Raw genomic sequence first — 22,747 nt, forward strand, 5'->3', positions numbered from 1 at the left:
GTTCAGAAAAAATAGAAAATGTACATCAACTAAAAAAAAGTCAACTTATTTGTGACGATCAAAATTCAAAATGCATTTGAATTCAATTATTAATCGAGCTTAACCCATGTGTTCTTGGAAGAAGTGTTGGTTCTAAGAGGAACCAGAGTTGAGTCATCATTTTCAAGGATGTGCTCAGCCTTTGAACAATGTGTACATGAATACAAATAAACACACGTAACTATGTCTGTTAAATAACAACAGTTTATTATATATCACTGATAGTTACAGCTTGTGTGCTTCTATATACTAGCGTCCAAAGCTATAACATGACAAAAACAAGGGAAAAAAGTAGCAGAAATAAAGGCCTAGTTATACATGCTAGCTCTTAAAGACAATAACAAACAGATACAGCAGGGCTGAAAAAGAAAAAACCCAACAGTGGCATATAAATGTTACATTAGAACCAACTAACAATGTACATTAATCTACAAACAACACAGAAGAAACACCATTTAGCTTGAAGCAATCCTACTCAAACAACGTTGTTAAAAGACTCTTCAGTTCAACAAAACTGGAGGTTAGATTTTTGTTTAAATAATAAGAAAAAACATTCACAAATAGTCTTTAAATTAAGAATCTGTGTTTACACATACTAAACAATTAGAAAGAATCTACATACGATAAAATACTGGCAGCAACCATGTTGAAAGGCTTTGAATACTGCCTGTAAGACCAGGCATTGGCCTCAAGAAATACTTGAAGTAATTTATATTTAATCAATATTTGTAAGAAAAACAAAAAACACTCGGCCCATAGAGGAAATGTAAGTTACACACAAAGTGTTTGTCAAAAAAAGGGGATTATGTTGGAATTCAGCAAATGCTTCAAACGGTGTGTATACCTGTTATAAATTACCCGAATCATATCTCTTCAGCAAATGCTTCAAACGGTGTGTTTACCTGTTATAAATTACCCGAATCATATCTCTAGTTTCCAATTGCATTGGATAAAAGCCCTTGTTTATTATGCATGGATTTTGTTTACATTAAGTGGAGTTATACACTACTCAATAATCTTGTTGTTTAATGACTAGAGTGAAACAGATTAATTTCAATTCAGTTGTTTTCCTTAATGAGATATCATGAACAAAGTCAACATGACAGTATTTGTTTGTAATTGCTCGTCACAATTCTTAGGAAGTATTTATTATGTCTTCCTCATTTTACCAAATGTGTAAGCAGTTGCATTTATGAAATGTCATAAAAGCCAAATGTTTCACATTTGTGTATCTGTATTTGGTTTCCAACGACATAACTTTGTTTGACTGTTGTTGTTCCTAGTGACTTAGAAGCTTTCTCACAAATAAACCCATCATTTCTGGAAACATACAAGTAATAGAGGTAGCATAATCAATCAATGTAATACACAATGAATACAAACCACACACATCTGGCAAATCCAAATATGCAAGTTTTTTAAATCTTTATCTGACCTATTTGGATCAACACAATGTCTTCAAGTAAGATCAACCTTTGTTAAATGACCCCCTGTAGGTTACCCCCACCCCCCTTCTCTCACTCCCCTTCGAGTCTGAAACTATAAATACAAACTACTCAAATATCTGACAATCCAAAATATTTTTAAATTGAGTATTAAAAAACACAATAATACTTTGTGACCAAGATTCTTTTTTAAATACACTTTTTGTACGAACACAGGTGGGAAAGCAAAAAAGCAAAAAATAATAATAACAATCAATACCACTCTCTGTAATATTACACTGTAAAGTATAAACATCCATTGTACCCAAGTACGAATAGTACCCAAACTAGACTTCAATTACAAGTATCATAACATGCAGAAGGAAGACTTCTTGGCCACTAGATGGCAGCAGACTTACAGGGTATTGTTCTTGGAAATGCAAAACAAATGAAAACCTACTTAGAAAGTCTGCTTCCACGTAGTGATCTTAAGTCTTCCATCTCCTTTTGGATGCTTAAACCCATCACTTTGCAAACCACATTAGAAGGCCTATACACTATCAGATTTCTGATTAAACAGCTCAATAAATAGGGCCAAAGTTTTTATGCTAGAACTGACTTCTGCAATCCTACTGAGGGAAAACAAATTATGTCCAACTTTTAGGAGTTGCAAAAAAAATAAAAAAGTTTTAAGTCTTATATAGCGCACATATCTACCAAACAAGGTACTCAAGGTGCTGAGTATACACACACTTTCAGAAAGAAAGGTCATTGCAGAGGTGAATTCTAAGACCCAATTATGTAGCACCTTATAAGGGTTTACAAGGTGAGCAATTAAGCAATAGTGTCAAATTGTCATGTACATTTCTTGTTAAATCCCGGGTAACTGTGCTGTATGAATAAATATATCAAAGATAAACCAACTTCACTCCTTGAAGAGTGTTTCCATTCTATTTGAAGAAAACCAATAATGCTGTCGAGTGTCTAATGTCAAACAAAGACAGAAGAATAAATGGGTGGGTTTACATCACCAACAGATTGGCAAGAACAAATCTCGTTTTCACACTTCTTCATTTAAAATGAATGGGAAAAATAGATAACAAATCTGAAATAGATTTATATTACTATTATCTTGAAACTTAAAAATGCTGTATCTCTATCCACGCAATGAATAAAATGAAATGTTTCATTTATTTGCCCACAGTCCAACACTCATCAAAGAATGTACCATTGATATGAACTCGCATTTACCAATTTAGTTTTACAAGCACCAATACTTCAAGTACAATGTTAAAAATAAGACAAGAATAATTGAGGGCAATACTTTGTTATGCTATGTTGAAATTGGTCAAATTCTGCCTTACGGAAAATGAACTCTTGAATGCAGAAAACTTTAAATGTCAATTTGATGTTTAAAAGACCATACCTTTTTGTTTTTCTTTCAAAGTTTAAGGGACTTACAGAACATGGAGAATGCTATGTGCAGTCATCAGTCAAGATCTGCTTTAAAGCAATTCATGCATGCTGTAATTTTATTACAAATTTTTCAATATAGGCATGTCACATGGTATTGCTAATCTATGTCCACATCAGACACAGACGGGAATTGAGCTCAGCATTTCAAAGATTTAATTCTGAGAAACACATTTTGAAAAAAACAAAAATCACAAATCATACAAAAAAACTATACATAGGTGGGCAATATTCTTTAAACATTACAAACAAGCAAATAAACATACCATCAAAACTGGTAATGAAAATGTACTTAACTGAGAAATATCCACTTTAAACTGTACACTTTAGTCTTCCCATTTCTTTTAACTTGTTCCATCAAAATACAGAAAAGAAACCTGATGAGTTTCTGTTTATAAGCCTGTCATAGAGTACATTCAGTAAGATTTCCTGTAACTCAATACAATAAGAGTATTTGAATCACATTCACTTAACAATCAGAAAAGTTCTAAAAAAAATCAACAATTCAAAGAGTTTCCTACTTTGTCCATATTTTGAGGGAACTGAGAAACGAATACAAGGATCTCCATTAAAAGAGTCTGCACCAACAAACCACTTTAAGTGGACACACAGAATCGTTGATTTGATTCAACCTAGCGATCAATCCAGGTTGACTCAGAGTAAAAAACAACAACTATTTATTTACAAGGATTTTAGTTTAATAATCGATTCACACCCAGAAATGTTAAGAAAATTAGCATATTATTAAACTTCCCCCAGGTAAGTGTCAAATTCAAAACAAGCGCTTTTTGATGACAAAAACATCTCTAGAATCAATGTAAGGCTTTAAGAGTTACCCCATGGAATCGGGGAAAAAATAAAATGATTTAGGGCATTGTTAATTATCAACTGACTGCGAAAGACTTTTAATTTGTATGTTGGCACCAATTATGTGAGTTCAGAATGTAAAAACCAGAGATTCTCTTGGCACATTTGTAGTTGGCACAAACATCTTATTTTATATTTTTGCTGAACAAGAAATGAGAAAAAATGTTCAGGGAAAAAATGAAAGGGCAAACCAAATGAAAGGGAAGTATGTGGTTAGGATTTGATACCTTATGTGTAGAGTATTTAGGAATACTCCCCAAAAGGTTCAATACCTAAATAGATCTCTACACCAATAGTGTGATTTGCATTAATGGTTCACACCACATGAATAACCAAACTTCTTTTTTTATTCTTCACAAAATATCCACTCCAGAATTCCTAGAACTAATAAAACCTCAACTCTCATTGATAATTTCCATATGTCAAGAAATGTGCGTAGAATACAAAGTTGTGCTTGAATTCTGAATTTTAACTGTATAACAAGTAATGATATAAGTAATGCATGTGTCTGTACATTACAGATGGTGATTTTTACAGATAAATACCCAACAATGATTTTGAAGCCATTCACAAAGAATGGTGCCACCAAGAGTTTGTAAGAGGAGACACTGTTCTTCATTGGCATCAAAGGTTTCGGTGTCAATCATATGAAATGTTCACAATCCCGTTCAATTAGGAACTAGTGGATCAATGACCCTGCCAAGGCTACACTACTTGAAGTTAGTTTCTAGGTGCTTTAGAATTGTTGACATACTGCTTTGAACAATTAGGAACTGGTGAACCAATGACCCTGCCAGGGCTACACTACTTGAAGTTAGTTTCTAGGTGCTTTAGAATTGTTGACATACTGCTTTGAAACAATTAGGAACTGGTGAACCAATGACCCTGCCAAGGCTACACTACTTGAAGTTAGTTTCTTGGTGCTTTAGAATTGTTGACGTACTGCTTTGAAACAATTTTCTTCTCCACACCAATGTTTTGGTACTCTTAATTATTATTATTCTTTTCTTTTTGTTTTTAACAGCTTTGTATGATAACTGATTCCTGAATAAACAAAACAAAAAAGGGATTTTTGTTTCAAATACATGATTCCTGTAATCTTGTTAATATTTGTTGTTAAAAAAGTATGATGCGTATGGTTTACACAATGAAACAGCATTTTGAAAATGATGTTTCTTTTGGCAACATTTTGAATGTTTTTGGCAAGAATATTAGTCCCTTGTGTATATTCATTTTCCCAACAGAGTAAAAAAACAAATTTATTAAAACAACAAAACCTATTTTGGCATTAAGCGTGTGGCATTCCCTCAGGTCCATTATTATATAAAATCAGGGAGAGTGTAGTAGAAGTTATGAGAGCTATGATTTGGGAATAATGGCAGGTTTTATCCAAACTCGATCCTGTTGGTAAGTAAGGCAATCACATACAATAGTCCCACTCTCAGTATTGAGGTATTTCTGGCTCCAAACTTGACAACATCTGTTTCATTTTTTTCATTATGCAGGCTCATGATTTCCAAAAATTACAAATCCTGAAAAAACCCAGGAAGAGATCTTTTCTTAGAACAGAACACCTTGAATCTTAAATGGCCACAAGACTCAAACTTAAACAGCCACAAGGAGAGGCTCAAACATAAAAATGAACTTTATCGTTCTTCTTTGAAGTCAGTTTACGTCTTGCAAGGAACACTGAATGCAAAGGACATACTTTAAAAAATAATAATAAAAACTGACCCATGGACAAACAGCCTAGTTAGGACAAAAGTTGACATATTCTATAAGTTCTTGAGTGTTTGCAAAACATGAATAGGCCAGAATTCCAGCATACAAGAGCAACGAGCCCAATGTATTTCCTATAGCCGTTCTAAAACCATTTCAGCAAGTATGTATTCAGTGGGCATTGCTTATGATGCAGTTACTTACCAATACAACTTCCATGTTGCAAAAAGTGCTAGAGCAAGTACCATAATATATCACAAGTTAAGTTCAATACAAGTAGATGTCAGACAGATATTTACAAATGATATTAATGGCGTCTCTCATCTGCAATAGCCATATCACCGACAGTTCAACATTATAGATTAACCTTCTAGGTTTCTCTTGTTATTTTTGTTGTTGTTGTTGTTGTTTATGCTGTGACCGAGTCGTTGTGGTTAAGAAGACTAGGTGAAGATTGGCCAACCCCACCACTGTGTGATCCAACATGTCCTGATGCATGATGAGACATCATCATAGAGTGAGGGTGACCAGCGAGCATCATAGCTTGTGAGTGCATTGAGGGGTGGAGCTGGGTGGAGTGAGAATAAGAAGAACCACCCGATACAGGAGGCATACCCATACCAGAGACTGCTGCTGATTGGCCAATCATATCATTACCCATCATGCCTTGACCTCCTACAAAACAAACATAAATACAATCAATCAGGTCCACACGGTAAATCAAATATCTGCCAGAAATATAGACTGTTAAGAATGAGCAAGAAAATCCTATTAAAGTCACCTGCAAATATAATTTTTTTTCTTTCAAACATGAGAGTATATGCTTACGAACAATAACACAATTTTTTTAGTAATTGTTTGTCATGATTTAAATGTTTAAAAAATGTATAAAGTTGTATCCCTTTTGTGACGTCAATCGAGGCAGACTTTGCCTGCAATGCGTATAGTAAACACACGTGCAAAGTACATGTACGTCCAAGTCGTGAGTTGGTACATTTCAAAAAGTGTTTTTCTGCATTCAGCAGCAATACACCTGGTCGGCATTGCCGGGGGGAAAAAAAAAAAAACTCTAGACTTGGTCCGTACATGTACTTTGCAATTGTGTTTACTCTACGCATTACAGGCAAAGTCTGCCTCGTTTGACGTCACGAACAGCGCCTTCTCGGGTCGGGTCTACTCTTAAATTTGTAAATAACATAAGAACTGATTTTTTAAAACCTTAGTTAATTGTTTATTTACATTCCACTCATCAAAACACATATATTAGTGACAAAAGCTTTATTTTGAAAAAATACCACTTCCAGGTGACTTTAAGAAAAGAATGCATGAATGAGTTGAGGATCTTTGCATGCAAAAGATGTTTTAAAGGATGTTTTTTACTGCAGCATTTTGCGAGTTAACCATTCTCTGCTTACAGAGTTAGAGTCCACAGACATCTCTTGCTAACCCCACAAATATACTATAGGCCTAAGTAACCAAGCTGATATTAACTGCTTACTTGGCTTCACCATTCTCTGCTTCTAAAGAGCTAGCACCAATAGTCTGTGCAAGCTCTGTAAGCAAATAATGCCTTGCTACCGGTTTTAACAATTATGTATATGTTAAGTTGCTCCAATGAAATCAACAAGATTTACAAGTTCCTGTGAAGAAAGAGTTACATGTAACACAATCAAATTACAACTTTTTGTAAGCAACTTTTGTAAGACTCACTGTCATGCAACAAGCATAGCCTATTTCTACAAGATTAGATGTCGTTATTGTGACATTCATTAATATCATCAACTCATGCAATCATGGCTAGTTTCAGGCAATGGTATATAATCATCGTGTTTGTCTATCTCCCAAGTGATTCATTGTAAACAAATTGAGTCTGGTCCTGTTTAGTTATTGTGGTTTGGGATGCGATGATTGGACGAGCCTGCAATCATGTGAACCAATGTGCCCTAATGCATGATGGGAGATCATGAAGTGAGAATGGCTAGCGAGCATCATGACCAGTAAATATATGGAAACCTAAAACTCACACAAATCTTCAAATACTAACTGGGTGTGGTAGATTCCATGGTTACTTATCTGTCATGACCACAGAAATGAAAACAAAACTACCTGAATCATTTGTTAGTTATATAACCAAAAAAGTAAAAGGGAATTAGCGAAGTGATTTATGTTAGTTTATTGTCCACATAAATGAAAAAGAATTAATTTAATGATTTCTATTGGTGAATTTAATCACAGAAACAAAAAGGACTAGCCATAGAATTTTTGTTAATTACAAAAATACGGTGTTCGGTTGGGCGTTACGTGATGACGTAGTTCAAAAACATTGAACCATAATGATGAATTTTTCTACAATGTGTCGTTAATTTTTATAGTTAAACTTGTGTCACAGTTTTTAACAACTCCTTTTTTCTTCACAAATGCAACATTTTTGTGTGAGATTGGCTTAAGGTTTTAATTTGCAATTTATGGAAACCCTTTTACAATTTAGCTACCCCTGCACGGGATGATGTACACAGATTTGATAATCAACAGCGCCCTCTTTTGTTGGACAAACGAGAGCTCTGTTGGGATTCCCCCAAACGTTCGCGCCATATGATTTTTACACATTTTAAACATTGTTTTATTGTTATTTAATACCTGATGACGTCACTATGACGTAATTAGGCCTGTTTTGTCTTAAAAATACTAAGGTTCAACTATCTGTTGAGTTTCAAGGTTCAAATCGATCTCAATCTTGAGTTATGCCGTAGATAAGCTCAAAAGTAGTTTTTTTATGAAAAAAAACACGAAGGCGAACTTTGACCCAGGGTAACGACCCGCAAGTTAAGGTCGTACGATTTTAGCGTTAACTTTTCAAATGTTGTCCAAGTCTTTATCTATCTGATGGCCAAGTATGAACATCATAGCTTTTATATTTGTTTAGATACAGCAACAAGCAAATGGTCATTTTTTAACATTAAAAACCCTGTCATGACGTCATCAATGACGTCATCATTCCAAAAAAAGTGGCGGTTTCATCAACTCACTGGTGCCTATGTACATAGTAAGTTTTAAGTTTATACAAGCTTAACTTTTGTTTAAAAAGCTCAAAAGTTGTTTTTTGATGAAAAAACACAAATCAAAAACATGAAGCCGAACTTTGACCCAGGGTAACGACCCGGAAGTTAAGGTCGTATGATTTTGGCGTTAACTTTTCAAATGTTTCCCAAGTCTTTATCTATCCGATGCCCAAGTATGAACATCATAGCTTTTATATTCGTTGAGATACATCAACAAGCAAATGATCATTTTTGAACATTAAAAACCCTGTCATGACGTCATCAATGACGTCATCATTCCAAAAAAGTGGCGGTTTCATCTAATCACTATAACCTATGTACATAGTAAGTTTTAAGTTTGTACAAGCTTTACTTTTGTTTTAAAGCTCAAAAGTTGTTTTTTGATGAAAAAATGCGAAGGCGAACTTTGACCCAGGGTAACGACCAGAAGTTAAGGTCATACGATTTTTGCGTTAACTTTTCAAATGTTGTCCTAGTCTTTATCTATCCGATGCCCAAGTATGAACATCATAGCATTCATATTCGTTGAGATACAGTGAAAAGCAAATGTCGTTTTTCAACTTTAAAAACCTTGCCATGACGTCATCAATGACGTCATCATTCCCAAAAAGTGGCGGTTTCATCTACTCACTATTGCCTATGTACATAGTAGGTTTTAAGTTTGTACAAGCTTTACTTTTGTTTAAAATTGCTGGAGAAGGTTCGCAGGGAAAGAAGAACACAAGGAAAAAAAACCAACAGAACAATAACAATAGTTGTTCGGCTGTTGGCCGAACACCTAATTATCTGAATGGTTTGTGTTAGTTCATTAACCAGGTGTGAGCTTCCTCTGGTCACATCATAAACCATTGACAAAACTAGACTTCTATAAAAACATCTAGGCCATTATCTTAAAAAAATCAGCCTTAACTTCAACAATAGCAATAGCCATTGACTGAACACTTTTATATTACCATCAAAGCCATTGCCCACTACTTAAAAACTGAAGGAGAGTTACTTGAAAACAATACCCCATCCAGCCTTAACCACATACCCTACCCCCCCCCCCCATCCCCCTCTTACGATGCACCCCTATAGTCTTCCCTCCTCCTTCTTATGATGCACCCCTATCAGCCTTCCCTACCTACCTTCCTTTTCCCTTCTTACCAACCCATCCAGCCTAGACCATACACCCCTATTAGCCTTCCCTCCTCCTTCTTACGATGCACCCCTATCAGCCTTCCCTACTTCCCTTTCCCTTCTTACCAACCCATCCAGCCTAGACCACACACCCCTATCAGCCTTCCCTACCTACCTTCCTTTTCCCTTCTTACCAACCCATCCAGCCTAGACCATACACCCCTATTAGCCTTCCCTCCTCCTTCTTACGATGCACCCCTATCAGCCTTCCCTACTTCCCTTTCCCTTCTTACCAACCCATCCAGCCTAGACCACACACCCCTATCAGCCTTCCCTACCTACCTTCCTTTTCCCTTCTTACCAACCCATCCAGCCTAGACCACACACCCCTATCAGCCTTCCCTACCTACCTTCCTTTTCCCTTCTTACCAACCCATCCAGCCTAGACCCACACCACCCCTATCAGCCTTCCCTACCTACCTTCCTTTTCCCTTCTTACCAACCCATCCAGCCTAGACCATACACCCCTATCAGCCTTCCCTACCTACCTTCCTTTTCCCTTCTTACCAACCCATCCAGCCTAGACCACACACCCCTATCAGCCTTCCCTACCTACCTTCCTTTTCCCTTCTTACCAACCCATCCAGCCTAGACCATACACCCCTATTAGCCTTCCCTCCTCCTTCTTACGATGCACCCCTATCAGCCTTCCCTACTTCCCTTTCCCTTCTTACCAACCCATCCAGCCTAGACCACACACCCCTATCAGCCTTCCCTACCTACCTTCCTTTTCTCTTACCAAACCCATCCAGCCTAGACCATACACCCCTATCAGACTTCTACCTACTTCCTTTACTTCTTACCAACCATCCAAGCCTAGACCATACACCCCTATTAGCCTTCTCCTCCTCTTACGATGCACCCCTATCAGACCTTACTTCCTTTTCCCTTCTTACCAACCCATCCAGCTAGACCACACACCCCTATCAGCCTTCCTACCTACTTCCTTCCCTCTTTACCAACCATCCAGCCTAGACCATACACCCCTATCAGCCCTACCTACTTCCTTTTCCCTTCTTACCAACCCATCCAGCCTAGACATACACCCCTATTAGCCTTCTCCCTTTCTTACGATGCACCCTATCAGCCTTCTACTCCAGTTCCTTCTTAAACCATCCAGCCTAGACCATTACCCCTATTAGCCTTCCCTCCTCCTTCTTACGATGCACCCCTATCAGCCTTCCCTACTTCCCTTTCCCTTCTTACCAACCCATCCAGCCTAGACCATACACCCCTATCAGCCTTCCCTACCTACCTTCCTTTTCCCTTCTTACCAACCCATCCAGCCTAGACCATACACCCCTATCAGCCTTCCCTACCTACCTTCCTTTTCCCTTCTTACCAACCCATCCAGCCTAGACCATACACCCCTATCAGCCTTCCCTACCTACCTTCCTTTTCCCTTCTTACCAACCCATCCAGCCTAGACCACACACCCCTATCAGCCTTCCCTACCTACCTTCCTTTTCCCTTCTTACCAACCCATCCAGCCTAGACCACACACCCCTATCAGCCTTCCCTACCTACCTTCCTTTTCCCTTCTTACCAACCCATCCAGCCTAGACCACACACCCCTATTAGCCTTCCCTCCCCCCTTCTTACGATGCACCCCTATTAGCCTTCCTTCCGTACCCTCCCCTCCCCCCTTCTTACCAACCTGTCCTACAGTCACTGACAGATAAGCCAAGAATCAAAGAGAGCAGAAGAAAAAGAGATGGGTTTTGATATGGGACTTGACTACATTAAAGGATGATTAAGCCCGGATATGGACTTGGGCTTCGTTACAGAATGCCGGGGGTAATGGAAAGAGAACTATATCAAGTGCTGACAGTGCAGCTTTTATACAGCATTGGGTCCCCCCCCCCCCCCAATCTCAACGACCATCACCGCCTGGTTGACTTTTAGTGGTTCCTTTTTCCAGAACATGTCTTTAAATACCTCCAATGCTATCAATCATCAACAAGTATTCTACTTTCATCAGAAAACATCAACAATCAAACCTTCTTACCCAAGCATTCTATTTTCATCAGAAAACCTTAACATCTCAAACTTCATGTCCAAGTTCCATCTTAAATTTCAACAGTTACTTTGATACATTGAACAATATTATTTGTAAACATTAATCACATCAGAAACCTTTCCGAAGATAATGAGATCTACAATCATAATGACCAAAAGTATCGAGGTAGAAAGATCCAAACTTATCAAAAATTCCACCTTAAACTTTAACTGTAATTCTTCACTAACTTTTGCGATTGGAAATCAAATTTTCTTTTTTAATGGGAAACATTTGTGATCATCCACCACCACTGGGCTGTAAAGTTGACACTTTCACTGTTATGGGATTAATGCATTTTTTGAGAGAGTGTGTAATCAGCTTCAAAATGATACCATCCACATTTAAATCAGATATTTCTTGACAAAGTTATGATTTCTCAAAGCCACATATTTTTTTATTCAGATTTCTCAAAGTTTTCTTGAAAACCCAAACAATTTAATAGGCTCTGCAATGTGCAAGTGCAACTTTACAGCCCATTTGTGGTGGATGGTCACATTTGCCTGTCACTGATCTCAAACACAGACAGAGATCCCCTCCCCCCATTCCAAAAGGCCATTGAGAAGGGCTACTTAAACAGGCAACAGAATTGCAGCTATTTGTAAATGTGTTCCTCACCGCTAACGTGGCGCTAGTCCAGAGAAGCACACAACAAATTGATTAGGTCATTTCCCTTTTGGGTTTGGGTAAAGGGGGTCTGTTAATAGGTAACGGTAATCCCAGGGATTATCAACCTGCTTGGCTTTACGTGAGCGGGATACAACAAGTTCACCTGTACTAGATTGTAGTCTACCCTCATGGTATGGCTACACAACTTCATGGGGGGAGGGGGGTGGCTAAGTATTTGTGTCCTGAGTTTAATGTTGGAGGTAAATGACAGGAAGATGACTAGATCATGTTATGGGATTTCATCAGAGTCACTTCAATCTAAAGTAAACAGGCAATAAATATCTATTTCTTTTCAATCGGATGTTTTCTAATTGACAATGCGTGTGTGTGGCAAAGCATCATATTATCAACTTCTTTTTGTATTGTCAAAGACTACAAATGAAGATATGTCTTTCAATTTAAGATTTTATTTTAAGGAAAGGTCACAAAATTGTGTAAATATACGGTGCATTATTGCTTAAAGTCACCTGGAAATATAATTTGTTTTCTTTCAAACATAAGAGTATATGCTTACGAACAATAAAGCCATTTTTTTTAGTAATTGTTTTTCACGATTTATATGTTTAAAAAATATATAAAGTTGTTTGGGGGGCTGACTCCGCCTACCCCTTTTGTGATGTCAATCAAGGCAGACTTTGCCTGCAATGCGAATAGTAAACACACGTGCAAAGTACATGTACGTCCAAGTCGTGAGTTGGTACATTTCAAAAAGTTTTTTTCTGCATTCAGCAGCAATACACCTGGTCGGCATTGCCGGAAAAAAACACAAACTCACGACTTGGTCCCTACATGTACTTTGCAATTGTGTTTACTCTACGCATTACAGGCAAAGTCTGCCTCGATTGACGTCACGAACAGCACCCTCTTGGGTCGGGGTCTACTCTCAAATTTGTAAATAACATAAGAACTGATTTTTTAAAACCTTAGTTAACTGTTTATTCACATTCCACTCATCAAAACACATATATTAGTGGCAAAAGCTTTATTTTGAAAAAATACCACTTCCAGGTGACTTTAAGGGTTTTCCTCTGAAACTTGGTCAAATGGTTTTACTTCTTTCTGCAAAGATGGCTAGACTTTGACAGTACCTCAGTTGGAACCAGTTCAATACAGGACTGCTGCTATTGTTAACTTTCTAATCGGTTAGATTTTATATTGGAACGAGAATATGTCATATTTACCAAACCTCTACCATTGTCTGTAAAGTGAGAGTTTGATATCAATATAGTACTGAATAATCCAGATATATCAATCCTAGTTAATCAGTGATGATATATTCTGTTAGACTATTACTATAATGAATGGGGATGTAATGCTTCTCTAAAGACTCCACTAAAATGCAGTTACCAAGTGTCAACTGCTACCAAGTAAAACCAACAAGTCACTCATTACATAGATACATTTAACTCATACTTAGTTGATGTTGTGTTTTCCATACTTCTAAGGAAATTATCCACTTAGTGAAATTGAAGATATTCGCTGGGTATAAGTCGTCACTCATAAAACCTACTAAGTCCAAAAGTATTTGAATCTCACACAATTTACTGCACACTTGGTGCTTTACTACCACTCATACATCAAACATTTAACTGAGACACTCAATGCTACTCACTGTAGTCAACCAGTCTATAATGCGCATAGTGACAGCCTAATACACACTGCATCGTTCACTTAAGTGAGACACTCAATGCTACTCACTGTAGTCAACCAGTCTATAATGCGCATAGTGACAGCCTAATACACACTGCATCGTTCATTTAACTGAGACACTCAATGCTACTCACTGTAGTCAACCAGTCTATAATGCGCATAGTGACAGCCTAATACACACTGCATCGTTCATTTAACTGAGACACTCAATGCTACTCACTGTAGTCAACCAGTCTATAATGCGCATAGTGACAGCCTAATACACACTGCATCGTTCATTTAACTGAGACACTCAATGCTACTCACTGTAGTCAACCAGTCTATAATGCGCATAGTGACAGCCTAATACACACTGCATCGTTCATTTAACTGAGACACTCAATGCTACTCACTGTAGTCAACCAGTCTATAATGCGCATAGTGACAGCCTAATACACACTGCATCGTTCATTTAACTGAGACACTCAATGCTACTCACTGTAGTCAACCAGTCTATAATGCGCATAGTGACAGCCTAATACACACTGCATCGTTCACTTAAGTGAGACACTCAATGCTACTCACTGTAGTCAACCAGTCTATAATGCGCATAGTGACAGCCTAATACACACTGCATCGTTCATTTAAGTGAGACACTCAATGCTACTCACTGTAGTCAACCAGTCTATTATGCGCATAGTGACAGCCTAATACACACTGCATCTTTCATTTAAGTGAGACACTCAATGCTACTCACTGTAGTCAACCAGTCTATAATGCGCATAGTGACAGCCTAATACACACTGCATCGTTCACTTAAGTGAGACACTCAATGCTACTCACTGTAGTCAACCAGTCTATAATGCGCATAGTGACAGCCTAATACACACTGCATCATTCATTTAACTGAGAAACTCAATGCTACTCACTGTAGTCAACCAGTCTATAATGCGCATAGTGACAGCCTAATACACACTGCATCGTTCATTTAACTGAGAAACTCAATGCTACTCACTGTAGTCAACCAGTCTATAATGCGCATAGTGACAGCCTAATACACACTGCATCGTTCATTTAACTGAGAAACTCAATGCTACTCACTGTAGTCAACCAGTCTATAATGCGCATAGTGACAGCCTAATACACACTGCATCGTTCACTTAACTGAGAAACTCAATGCTACTCACTGTAGTCAACCAGTCTATAATGCGCATAGTGACAGCCTAATACACACTGCATCGTTCATTTAACTGAGACACTCAATGCTACTCACTGTAGTCAACCAGTCTATAATGCTCATAGTGACAGCCTAACACACACTGCATCTTTCATTCAACTGTTGATATCACATATAATTCTTGTTTTCTTTCTTAGTAGTGATGAAGTGATGTCGAGCATCCAGACTAACCATTATGACATAGTTTCATCTTGACATCCTTTATCATAACGCCTAATCCATGTGGCCTTTGCCTACCTGACAAGACTTCATCTGACAGCAATGACGTCCTAACTTTCATTAAACCTAAACAAGTCTGTTTACTTTTAATATATATCGGCACACTTCCATGTCAGTGTTTTGACATTGTGTTTCATCTCAATGCAGATATTTTTCTAGCTGGATTGACTTTGATGTCATAATTTAATCAAAGCAAAACCAAAAGATGGATCGAACCTGGATTGCTTTTATCTCTTCTTCTTCTTCATGGTGCAATTACCCCAGAAAAAAATGACACACTGCTTAGAATAACGGTGTACTTAGAATTTCCAATATATTACACTGCCAATCTTCATTAGATTCTAGTATAGGGGCAGAAACAGGATGATCTAGTTCCTGTATCGTTTAAGAGTTGACAACATTATAAGAAAGATAGTCTGGTTACAGATGCTTCAGTACATTCTGTGTGCATGGAAAGATATAATTGCCACTTGGCATTTGGTGCATGCTTGTATTTATTATTATACTAACTTGGTTTAGCATGTCCACATAAATATTTCAAGGGCAGAATACGTTGGGGGAAAAATGTCAAGTTAACAACTTATTATTTCAATAATATCAATCAGAAATCATCCTACTTCAAAAAGAGAATAATTTGTAACAATGGAAACAATAGAAATAAATCTCACAAATCTGACCCTGATAAAGCCGCACCTAAACAGCACAACATAAGTCAAATTAACAATTCCCATACTTGAATAATCAGAGATAAACTCCATTCTAAAGGAAAGAGAGCCAAATCTAAGTGATTAATTCAATTCATGCATGTCATTCTATGTTAATTTGTGCATTTGTATTTGATTGTCTGACGGTGATTGGTCCCACATGCTACTGGGCAGTCCTGACTGAATGTCCAGGTCAACTCAGGGTTCATGCTATTGTAATGTAAGTAGGAGTTCAGTTCCCAGCAAGGGGAGAATTGTTCTCAATTGGAGCTGGTTAAACACAGCTGTTACTGATGGAGGTAAATTTCCTCAATATCAATGAGTGAGTCAGCCAGTCGGAGCTGGACATGGTTAGAAAGAAGCTCCCCTCTCTCTCTGAGTCTGACTGATGATTACTGATGACCAACTAAGAGAGAAGAAGACTCGGATCCAGATCCAGCCAAGAACCACGTACAAAGATTCAACTTGGGTTCAATACTTGATCATTATCTCTTGTAGGAAGGACAATCAACTTTGAATGTTTATGACCTAGTTTAACAGCAAGCTCAACAAACCGGGACCAAACTACTACCCTGTTTCTACATTCAACTTCAAAAATCAAAACCCTGATACTTGAACAAAATATATATAATTTTGTCTCTGATTTGAATGGAACTAAAACACACTTTTGTTGTTCAATCGATTGATTGTGAGAGATTTTTCAGGTCCAAGAATATTTGATTTAGAATGATTTTTTATTGATGGTTGGGAGCTGGAAAAGACTCAACAGTATATAATCTTGAACTAGACCAAACATTATATTCCATGCTACTCCAGGGATTTGAACTATCATCACTGGCGATGTGGACAAAGAATAAACAATTGGGTTTTTGGAACATCCCTTTAAAATACTGAATTTGCCGCCTTACTACAAACTTGAAATGACAATTACTAGTTCCTGGTTCCTCATTGCCATAGGGCTAACATGACTAGTTACAATGAGTCTGCATAACATCGTCTTTCCCTTCTTCCAGTCATCACCATTCCTATTTTCTCTTCACCAGATCTTTTTAATTGTTTCAGTCAGGCTTCAGGGTAAAGGATATGATTGTGATCAAATAGTCTCTCTGAAAGGAACGCCTGAAATCACTTCTATTTTGGAATTACTAAGACATGTTTCATCATGCTGCTAAGTAAAACAGTTTGCTAAGTGTTTATAACAAAATATTGCTTATTATATATACATTTAACTGGTTCCTGTTACCTTACTCTATGCTGTAACAGTCACACAGTTTGCAATGCTTTTAGATGTGTCAAACAATGTTTTATGATGAAAAGAACTTGCTGTTACAAACTGCCTACCATTCAAAATATAAATGGGGAAGATGGCATTGGCATTATTTGTTTTTTAATCCCAGCAGCGTCTTTCTTTCTTTGTGCAATTATCCCGTACAGAGCTTTCCAAACAAACCATGCGCTTAGGAGATACATCACTAAACTTCTATTTGGTGTATTCAACTGCTATTTCATGTACAAATCTTTTAATAGCTACACTGCTAAAAAACAAAATATTTAAGGAAATATTCTAAGCTAAAACTCTAAATCCTTCAAAGCCTGTTTAATTAGTGAAACAATTGTTTTGTCATTTTCTTCAGATTATAAACTGGACCCTAAATAAATGGGAGGCACATGTTTATTGCCCATCCAGTACAGCACAACTACAAGCTCCGTTAAAGTAACTAGTAACATGCCACAACTGAGATTGAGATATTAGTGCAGAAAGCCTATAGTGATTCGGACAGAAATTGAATTTGAAATTTAATAAGATAGTGCCTTTAAATATTAATGAAAAGCCACAGGACTGAGGGCTCACTGAAATAAAGCTCCTTGTAAAAAAGCAACAAATTTAAATCTCCCGTTTTATTGTTGGCATCAAGAAATCCTCCAGACTTGACAGGACAAATTTCCCGCTGGATTTGAGAATTTCTCGGATCTTCGTTTCCAAGACTGAATTTTACTTTGACATTTTGAGTGTGTGAAGGATTCTCTTTGGTTTGTGTGATTTGATACTGACTGTAAGATGCTAAATTAATTACACGCTAGCTAGAATACATCTCAGAGTTTGTGATCATCCTCTACTTGATTGATAAGAGACTGTGTTGGGATCTTAAAGTCATCTTACTGTCTTGGCAATGTCAGGAACAAATGGCCAAATCATTTATTTCCTTTTGAAATTTGAAATCCAGCCAGATCTAAATGGATAATAACATAATGAGTCCTACACAATGTTTTGCACTTGAAATGTTCTCTTTATAATCATTATGTCATTTCTTATTTTACATAAAGTAAACATAAGATGTACATTTAAAAAACAAAAAATAATAATTGCAGCTTTTACATCTTGTTCAAAAGAGGTTATTTTGAAAAGATAAAATCATAAGAATATATTGTTGTGAACAATGTATTGGTAAGGGGTGGATATAATACAATACTACTTTTAGCTTCTTCAAACTGAACATAAATCAAGATTTCTGGATATTTGCGGATATTTTTCATCTTGTTATCTTAAATATCAGGTTAAAGATGATAATCAATGGCCAGCTGTTTTGCTTTATTTTCTATATGAATGCATACAACCAAAATAACAGAGGAAAACAAGTCCTTTGTTGGTGCTTTTCAATTGTTTAATTCCTCATGTTAAGTGTGCAAGCTGAGAGACCTAATTATAAGGATCTAAACATCATGAGGACATCAACATCCACAAATGGAAATAAGAAGTGCTCCTAATTTGGCATTGTAATGTACATCAGGGATTGATTCCATCAAGCAAGTGAATAATTTAAGCATATAGTAATGAGGGACATGGCAAAAGCTATGCATGGCCTATTTAGAGGTAAAGTTGGGCCAATATATCATGCTGTCAATACTCCAGATAAGATCTGTGGCAATTCCTTATGTACAAACTATTCAAATGTTTTCACTTTTGATGGTTTATTTTGAGAGGTTTTGTTTTTCAGACTTGGACCAAACAATCAAAGTCAGATGCTGTTTTTTTCTTTCAATTCTTCATGGCGAATCTTCTATTTTAAACCCGTAAAATACATTTTACATTTGTTCAACTGAATTTGTTATTAAATTGAAACTAGTACCAAAATGTCCTGGGATATAATTATGTGAGTAAATGTTTCCGAAATCATGTTTCCTGAGGGTTTAAATGCCTGTGTATGAGTGTGCAAACAATTCCATTAAAACATAATAAACCTTCAAAATGTGATCACCTAGTTTGGTATTGTGTACTTAGTGAAGGATTGTGATAGATTTCACTTCTTAAAAAATGCATCATATCTTTAGGTGAAGACCAGAGAACAATTACAATACAGCAGTCATTTTGTTTCTATGTGCATGTCGACTAATAAGCTTCCACTTTCATAACTTTGCAATGCATATAGTTTTACAAGATGTCTTGATATCTTGCCAAGACTATGTCTTCCTAAGACAGCTTTGACAGTTATCTCAGCAGAGTATCAGAGTGAGTTTGATGTTCCATATTCTAGACAAACAACTCAGAGGGCTAGGTTTCTTGTATATTATGGAGGTGCAAAAAGGAAACAAATCTTCTCAACGTAATTTCAATTGGACTTGATTAACGTTCACTCAGTGAGTTTTGATAACAGTACCAAAACAAAAAATGGAATTAAATCTGTTGACAAATACAATGACAAATCTCAGCAAGGTTTATTCATTTTTTCTGAATAGTGAACTTTTTATATCCATAGAAAATATAATAAATTAATCATGTTCCAGGCATTACAATGCAGACTTTGGCAAGGTTCATTTCATATTTCAGAATAAGCAATTGTTCATCCCCAACATATTAGACGTCCTTGCGATTACAATGCAAAATTTGGCAAGGTTTCTGGCTGATCAGACAGCTCAGGGAGAAAAAGAGACAGGATTTTTGTAATAATGAGCTGATCTTAAGGCTATCTATTGATCACCTATCAATCATAGCTTCTTATTCTCTCATGTTTATTAAAGGTAGGGTACAGGAAAAACATCACGGTGCGTTGTATAAATATCATCAGAGTTAGATGACCCTCAGCGGAGGATGATTGTAAACTCGGCTTTCCTAAAACTCAGGTGGTTGAATTTAGGAAGAGCTAGGTAATATTTATACCAAATTTGACTTGTCTATTTCCAAATGTTGAAATAGGAATTTCATTTCTCAAAGCTCTCTTCAATATTTACAAACTATAGTAAATTCACCAGTCTGTCTCTGTCCACAAAGTAAACACTATTGTACATGACTAAGTACATCTTTGTTTGTTTGTATTTCAGATTTTGAATATTAATATTTGAGGTATAATTGTTAAAACAAATTACCTTATTATATCTTTAGTTTGTTTTTCCTTTTTCAGTTTCTAGTAAAAAGTTGGTTATGGTGATCACTGGCTGTTGCTTGATGTTTGTTTAAAGATCAACATTCTTAAGATAAATCCTATTACAAACAGTTAAAGTTAAGTATTGTTTTCAAACATACTTTGAAACAAATACAAAATACTTTTTGATTAATTATGTTTCCTGAGGAGTTCTTTGATCTTGTCGGCCATAACAAAATTGCCTCTCCCTCTTTCTTTCAATAAACATTTAACACATGGACAGGGACAAACTAAGGGACAGTGAAGGAAGAAACTTAAAATGGAATTAGGTTTGACTCAGCCCTAACATCCAGGTCTTTTCTAATTATTCTATGCTTACTGTTGTTTCTTGTTGGGTTAGTGCTCCTAAATAGCACTTAATGAATAAAGGATTAACCATTAATGTGCTAAGTGTAAATAGCTTCATTTACAATGCTGTACTGATAGTGGATTCTTAAATGCCTATGAGCGTGTTCAGCACGTTAATCTTGGTCACATCCCAGGCTGAAATTTAAGGTTCAAAGCACAGGATTTAGTTTTACAGTATTCAGTTTGAATGATCTTTGAACGAATAGAGAATGTGTGGACCTAATTTAGTTGCAGCTTATTGTTTTGAATAGAGAATGTGTGGACCTAATTTAGTTGCAGCTTATTGTTTTGAATAGAGAATGTGTGGACCTAATTTAGTTGCAGCTTATTGTTTTGAATAGAGAATGTGTGGACCTAATTTAGTTGCAGCTTATTGTTTTGAATAGAGAATGTGTTGACCTAATTTAGTTGCAGCTTATTGTTTTGAATAGAGAATGTGTGGACCTAATTTAGTTGCAGCTTATTGTTTTGAATAGAGAATGTGTTGACCTAATTTAGTTGCAGCTTATTGTTTTGAATAGAGAATGTGTGGACCTAATTTAGTTGCAGCTTATTGTTTTGAATAGAGAATGTGTGGACCTAATTTAGTTGCAGCTTATTGTTTTGAATAGAGAATGTGTGGACCTAATTTAGTTGCAGCTTATTGTTTTGAATAGAGAATGTGTGGACCTAATTTAGTTGCAGCTTATTGTTTTGAATAGAGATGTGTGGACTTAATTTAGTTGCAGCTTATTGTTTTGAATAGAGAATGTGTGGACCTAATTTAGTTGCAGCTTATTGTTTTGCTTAATTTGTATGCTTTTATTTAGCCTGAACAAAATCTAAATTATCAAAGACACATAATTCCATATCAAAGGACTGATACAAGTCTATGTAGGGAAAACCCCTGAACCTACCACTAAGGTGTTAATTGCTACAGTTGTAAACTGCTTGTTATATCATCATAATAAAGGTAATCTATTTACATCAAATTGCCAGGTATACCAATTAGTTTCAAGCGCAAACATCAATATACATGTCTCTGCAACTGCCATTACGAAAACAAATAACAACATTTTTGTATAATTTCATGCCATCTAAAAATATATGCAGCATGTTTGTAAGAAATTTTGAGTATTGCTTGAGCAAATCAGCAATAGTATTCCTTTAAAGAAAATTTCCTGATCCCAAGGAAAATGCTCAGGGTGACAATTAAACTAATTGGGCTGTGGAAATAGTTATTTAAAATAAAAACGGATTGGACTTTTTGGTTCCTATGAAAAAACAACTCTTGTCTTAAAGGAACACGTTGCCCTGGATCGGTTGAGTTGGTCTTTGAAAAGCGTTTGTAACCGTTTGTTATAAAATGCATATGATTAGAAAGATATTTTAAAAGTAGAATATTATGATCCACACAAGTATCACTCGAAATTGCGTGGTTTTCCTTTACCCTCGTCGACTAACACGGTCGACCATTTATGGGAGTCAAATTTACTCCCATAAATGGCCGACCGTGAAAGTAAAAGGAAAACCACACAATTTCAAGGCAAATTTGTGTGGATCATTGAATTCTACTTTAATGCATTTTATAACCACTGGTTACAAACGCTTTTCAAAGACCAACTCGACCGATCCAAGGCAACGTGTTCCTTTAATTTACTGTGATCTTCAGCTCAGCACATCAAGATTTATACAACCGACGTTTGAAATCAATCCACAAAGCTCATA

The 22,747-nt window shown here is 36.4% G+C and overlaps 1 protein-coding gene across 3 annotated transcripts in view; it reads right to left on the bottom strand.

Moving 5' to 3' along the window:
* Positions 1-225: 225 nt before the first annotated feature.
* The window catches only part of LOC117294794 (homeobox protein Meis1-like), a 75,309-nt gene continuing 52,787 nt past the window's right edge, over positions 226-22,747 (bottom strand). The window contains exon 11 of one of the 3 annotated variants that reach the window (XM_033777322.1): positions 226-6,197. In XM_033777322.1, the coding sequence (XP_033633213.1) occupies positions 5,932-6,197 (266 nt within the window). In that variant the 3' untranslated portion in view covers positions 226-5,931. The remainder of the gene's footprint in view (positions 6,198-22,747) is intronic. The other 2 variants (XM_033777336.1, XM_033777330.1) reach the window with 2 other exon arrangements.

The sequence above is a fragment of the Asterias rubens genome, chromosome 1, assembly GCF_902459465.1.
Source record: "Asterias rubens chromosome 1, eAstRub1.3, whole genome shotgun sequence".
Taxonomy (NCBI): Eukaryota; Metazoa; Echinodermata; class Asteroidea; order Forcipulatida; family Asteriidae; genus Asterias; species Asterias rubens.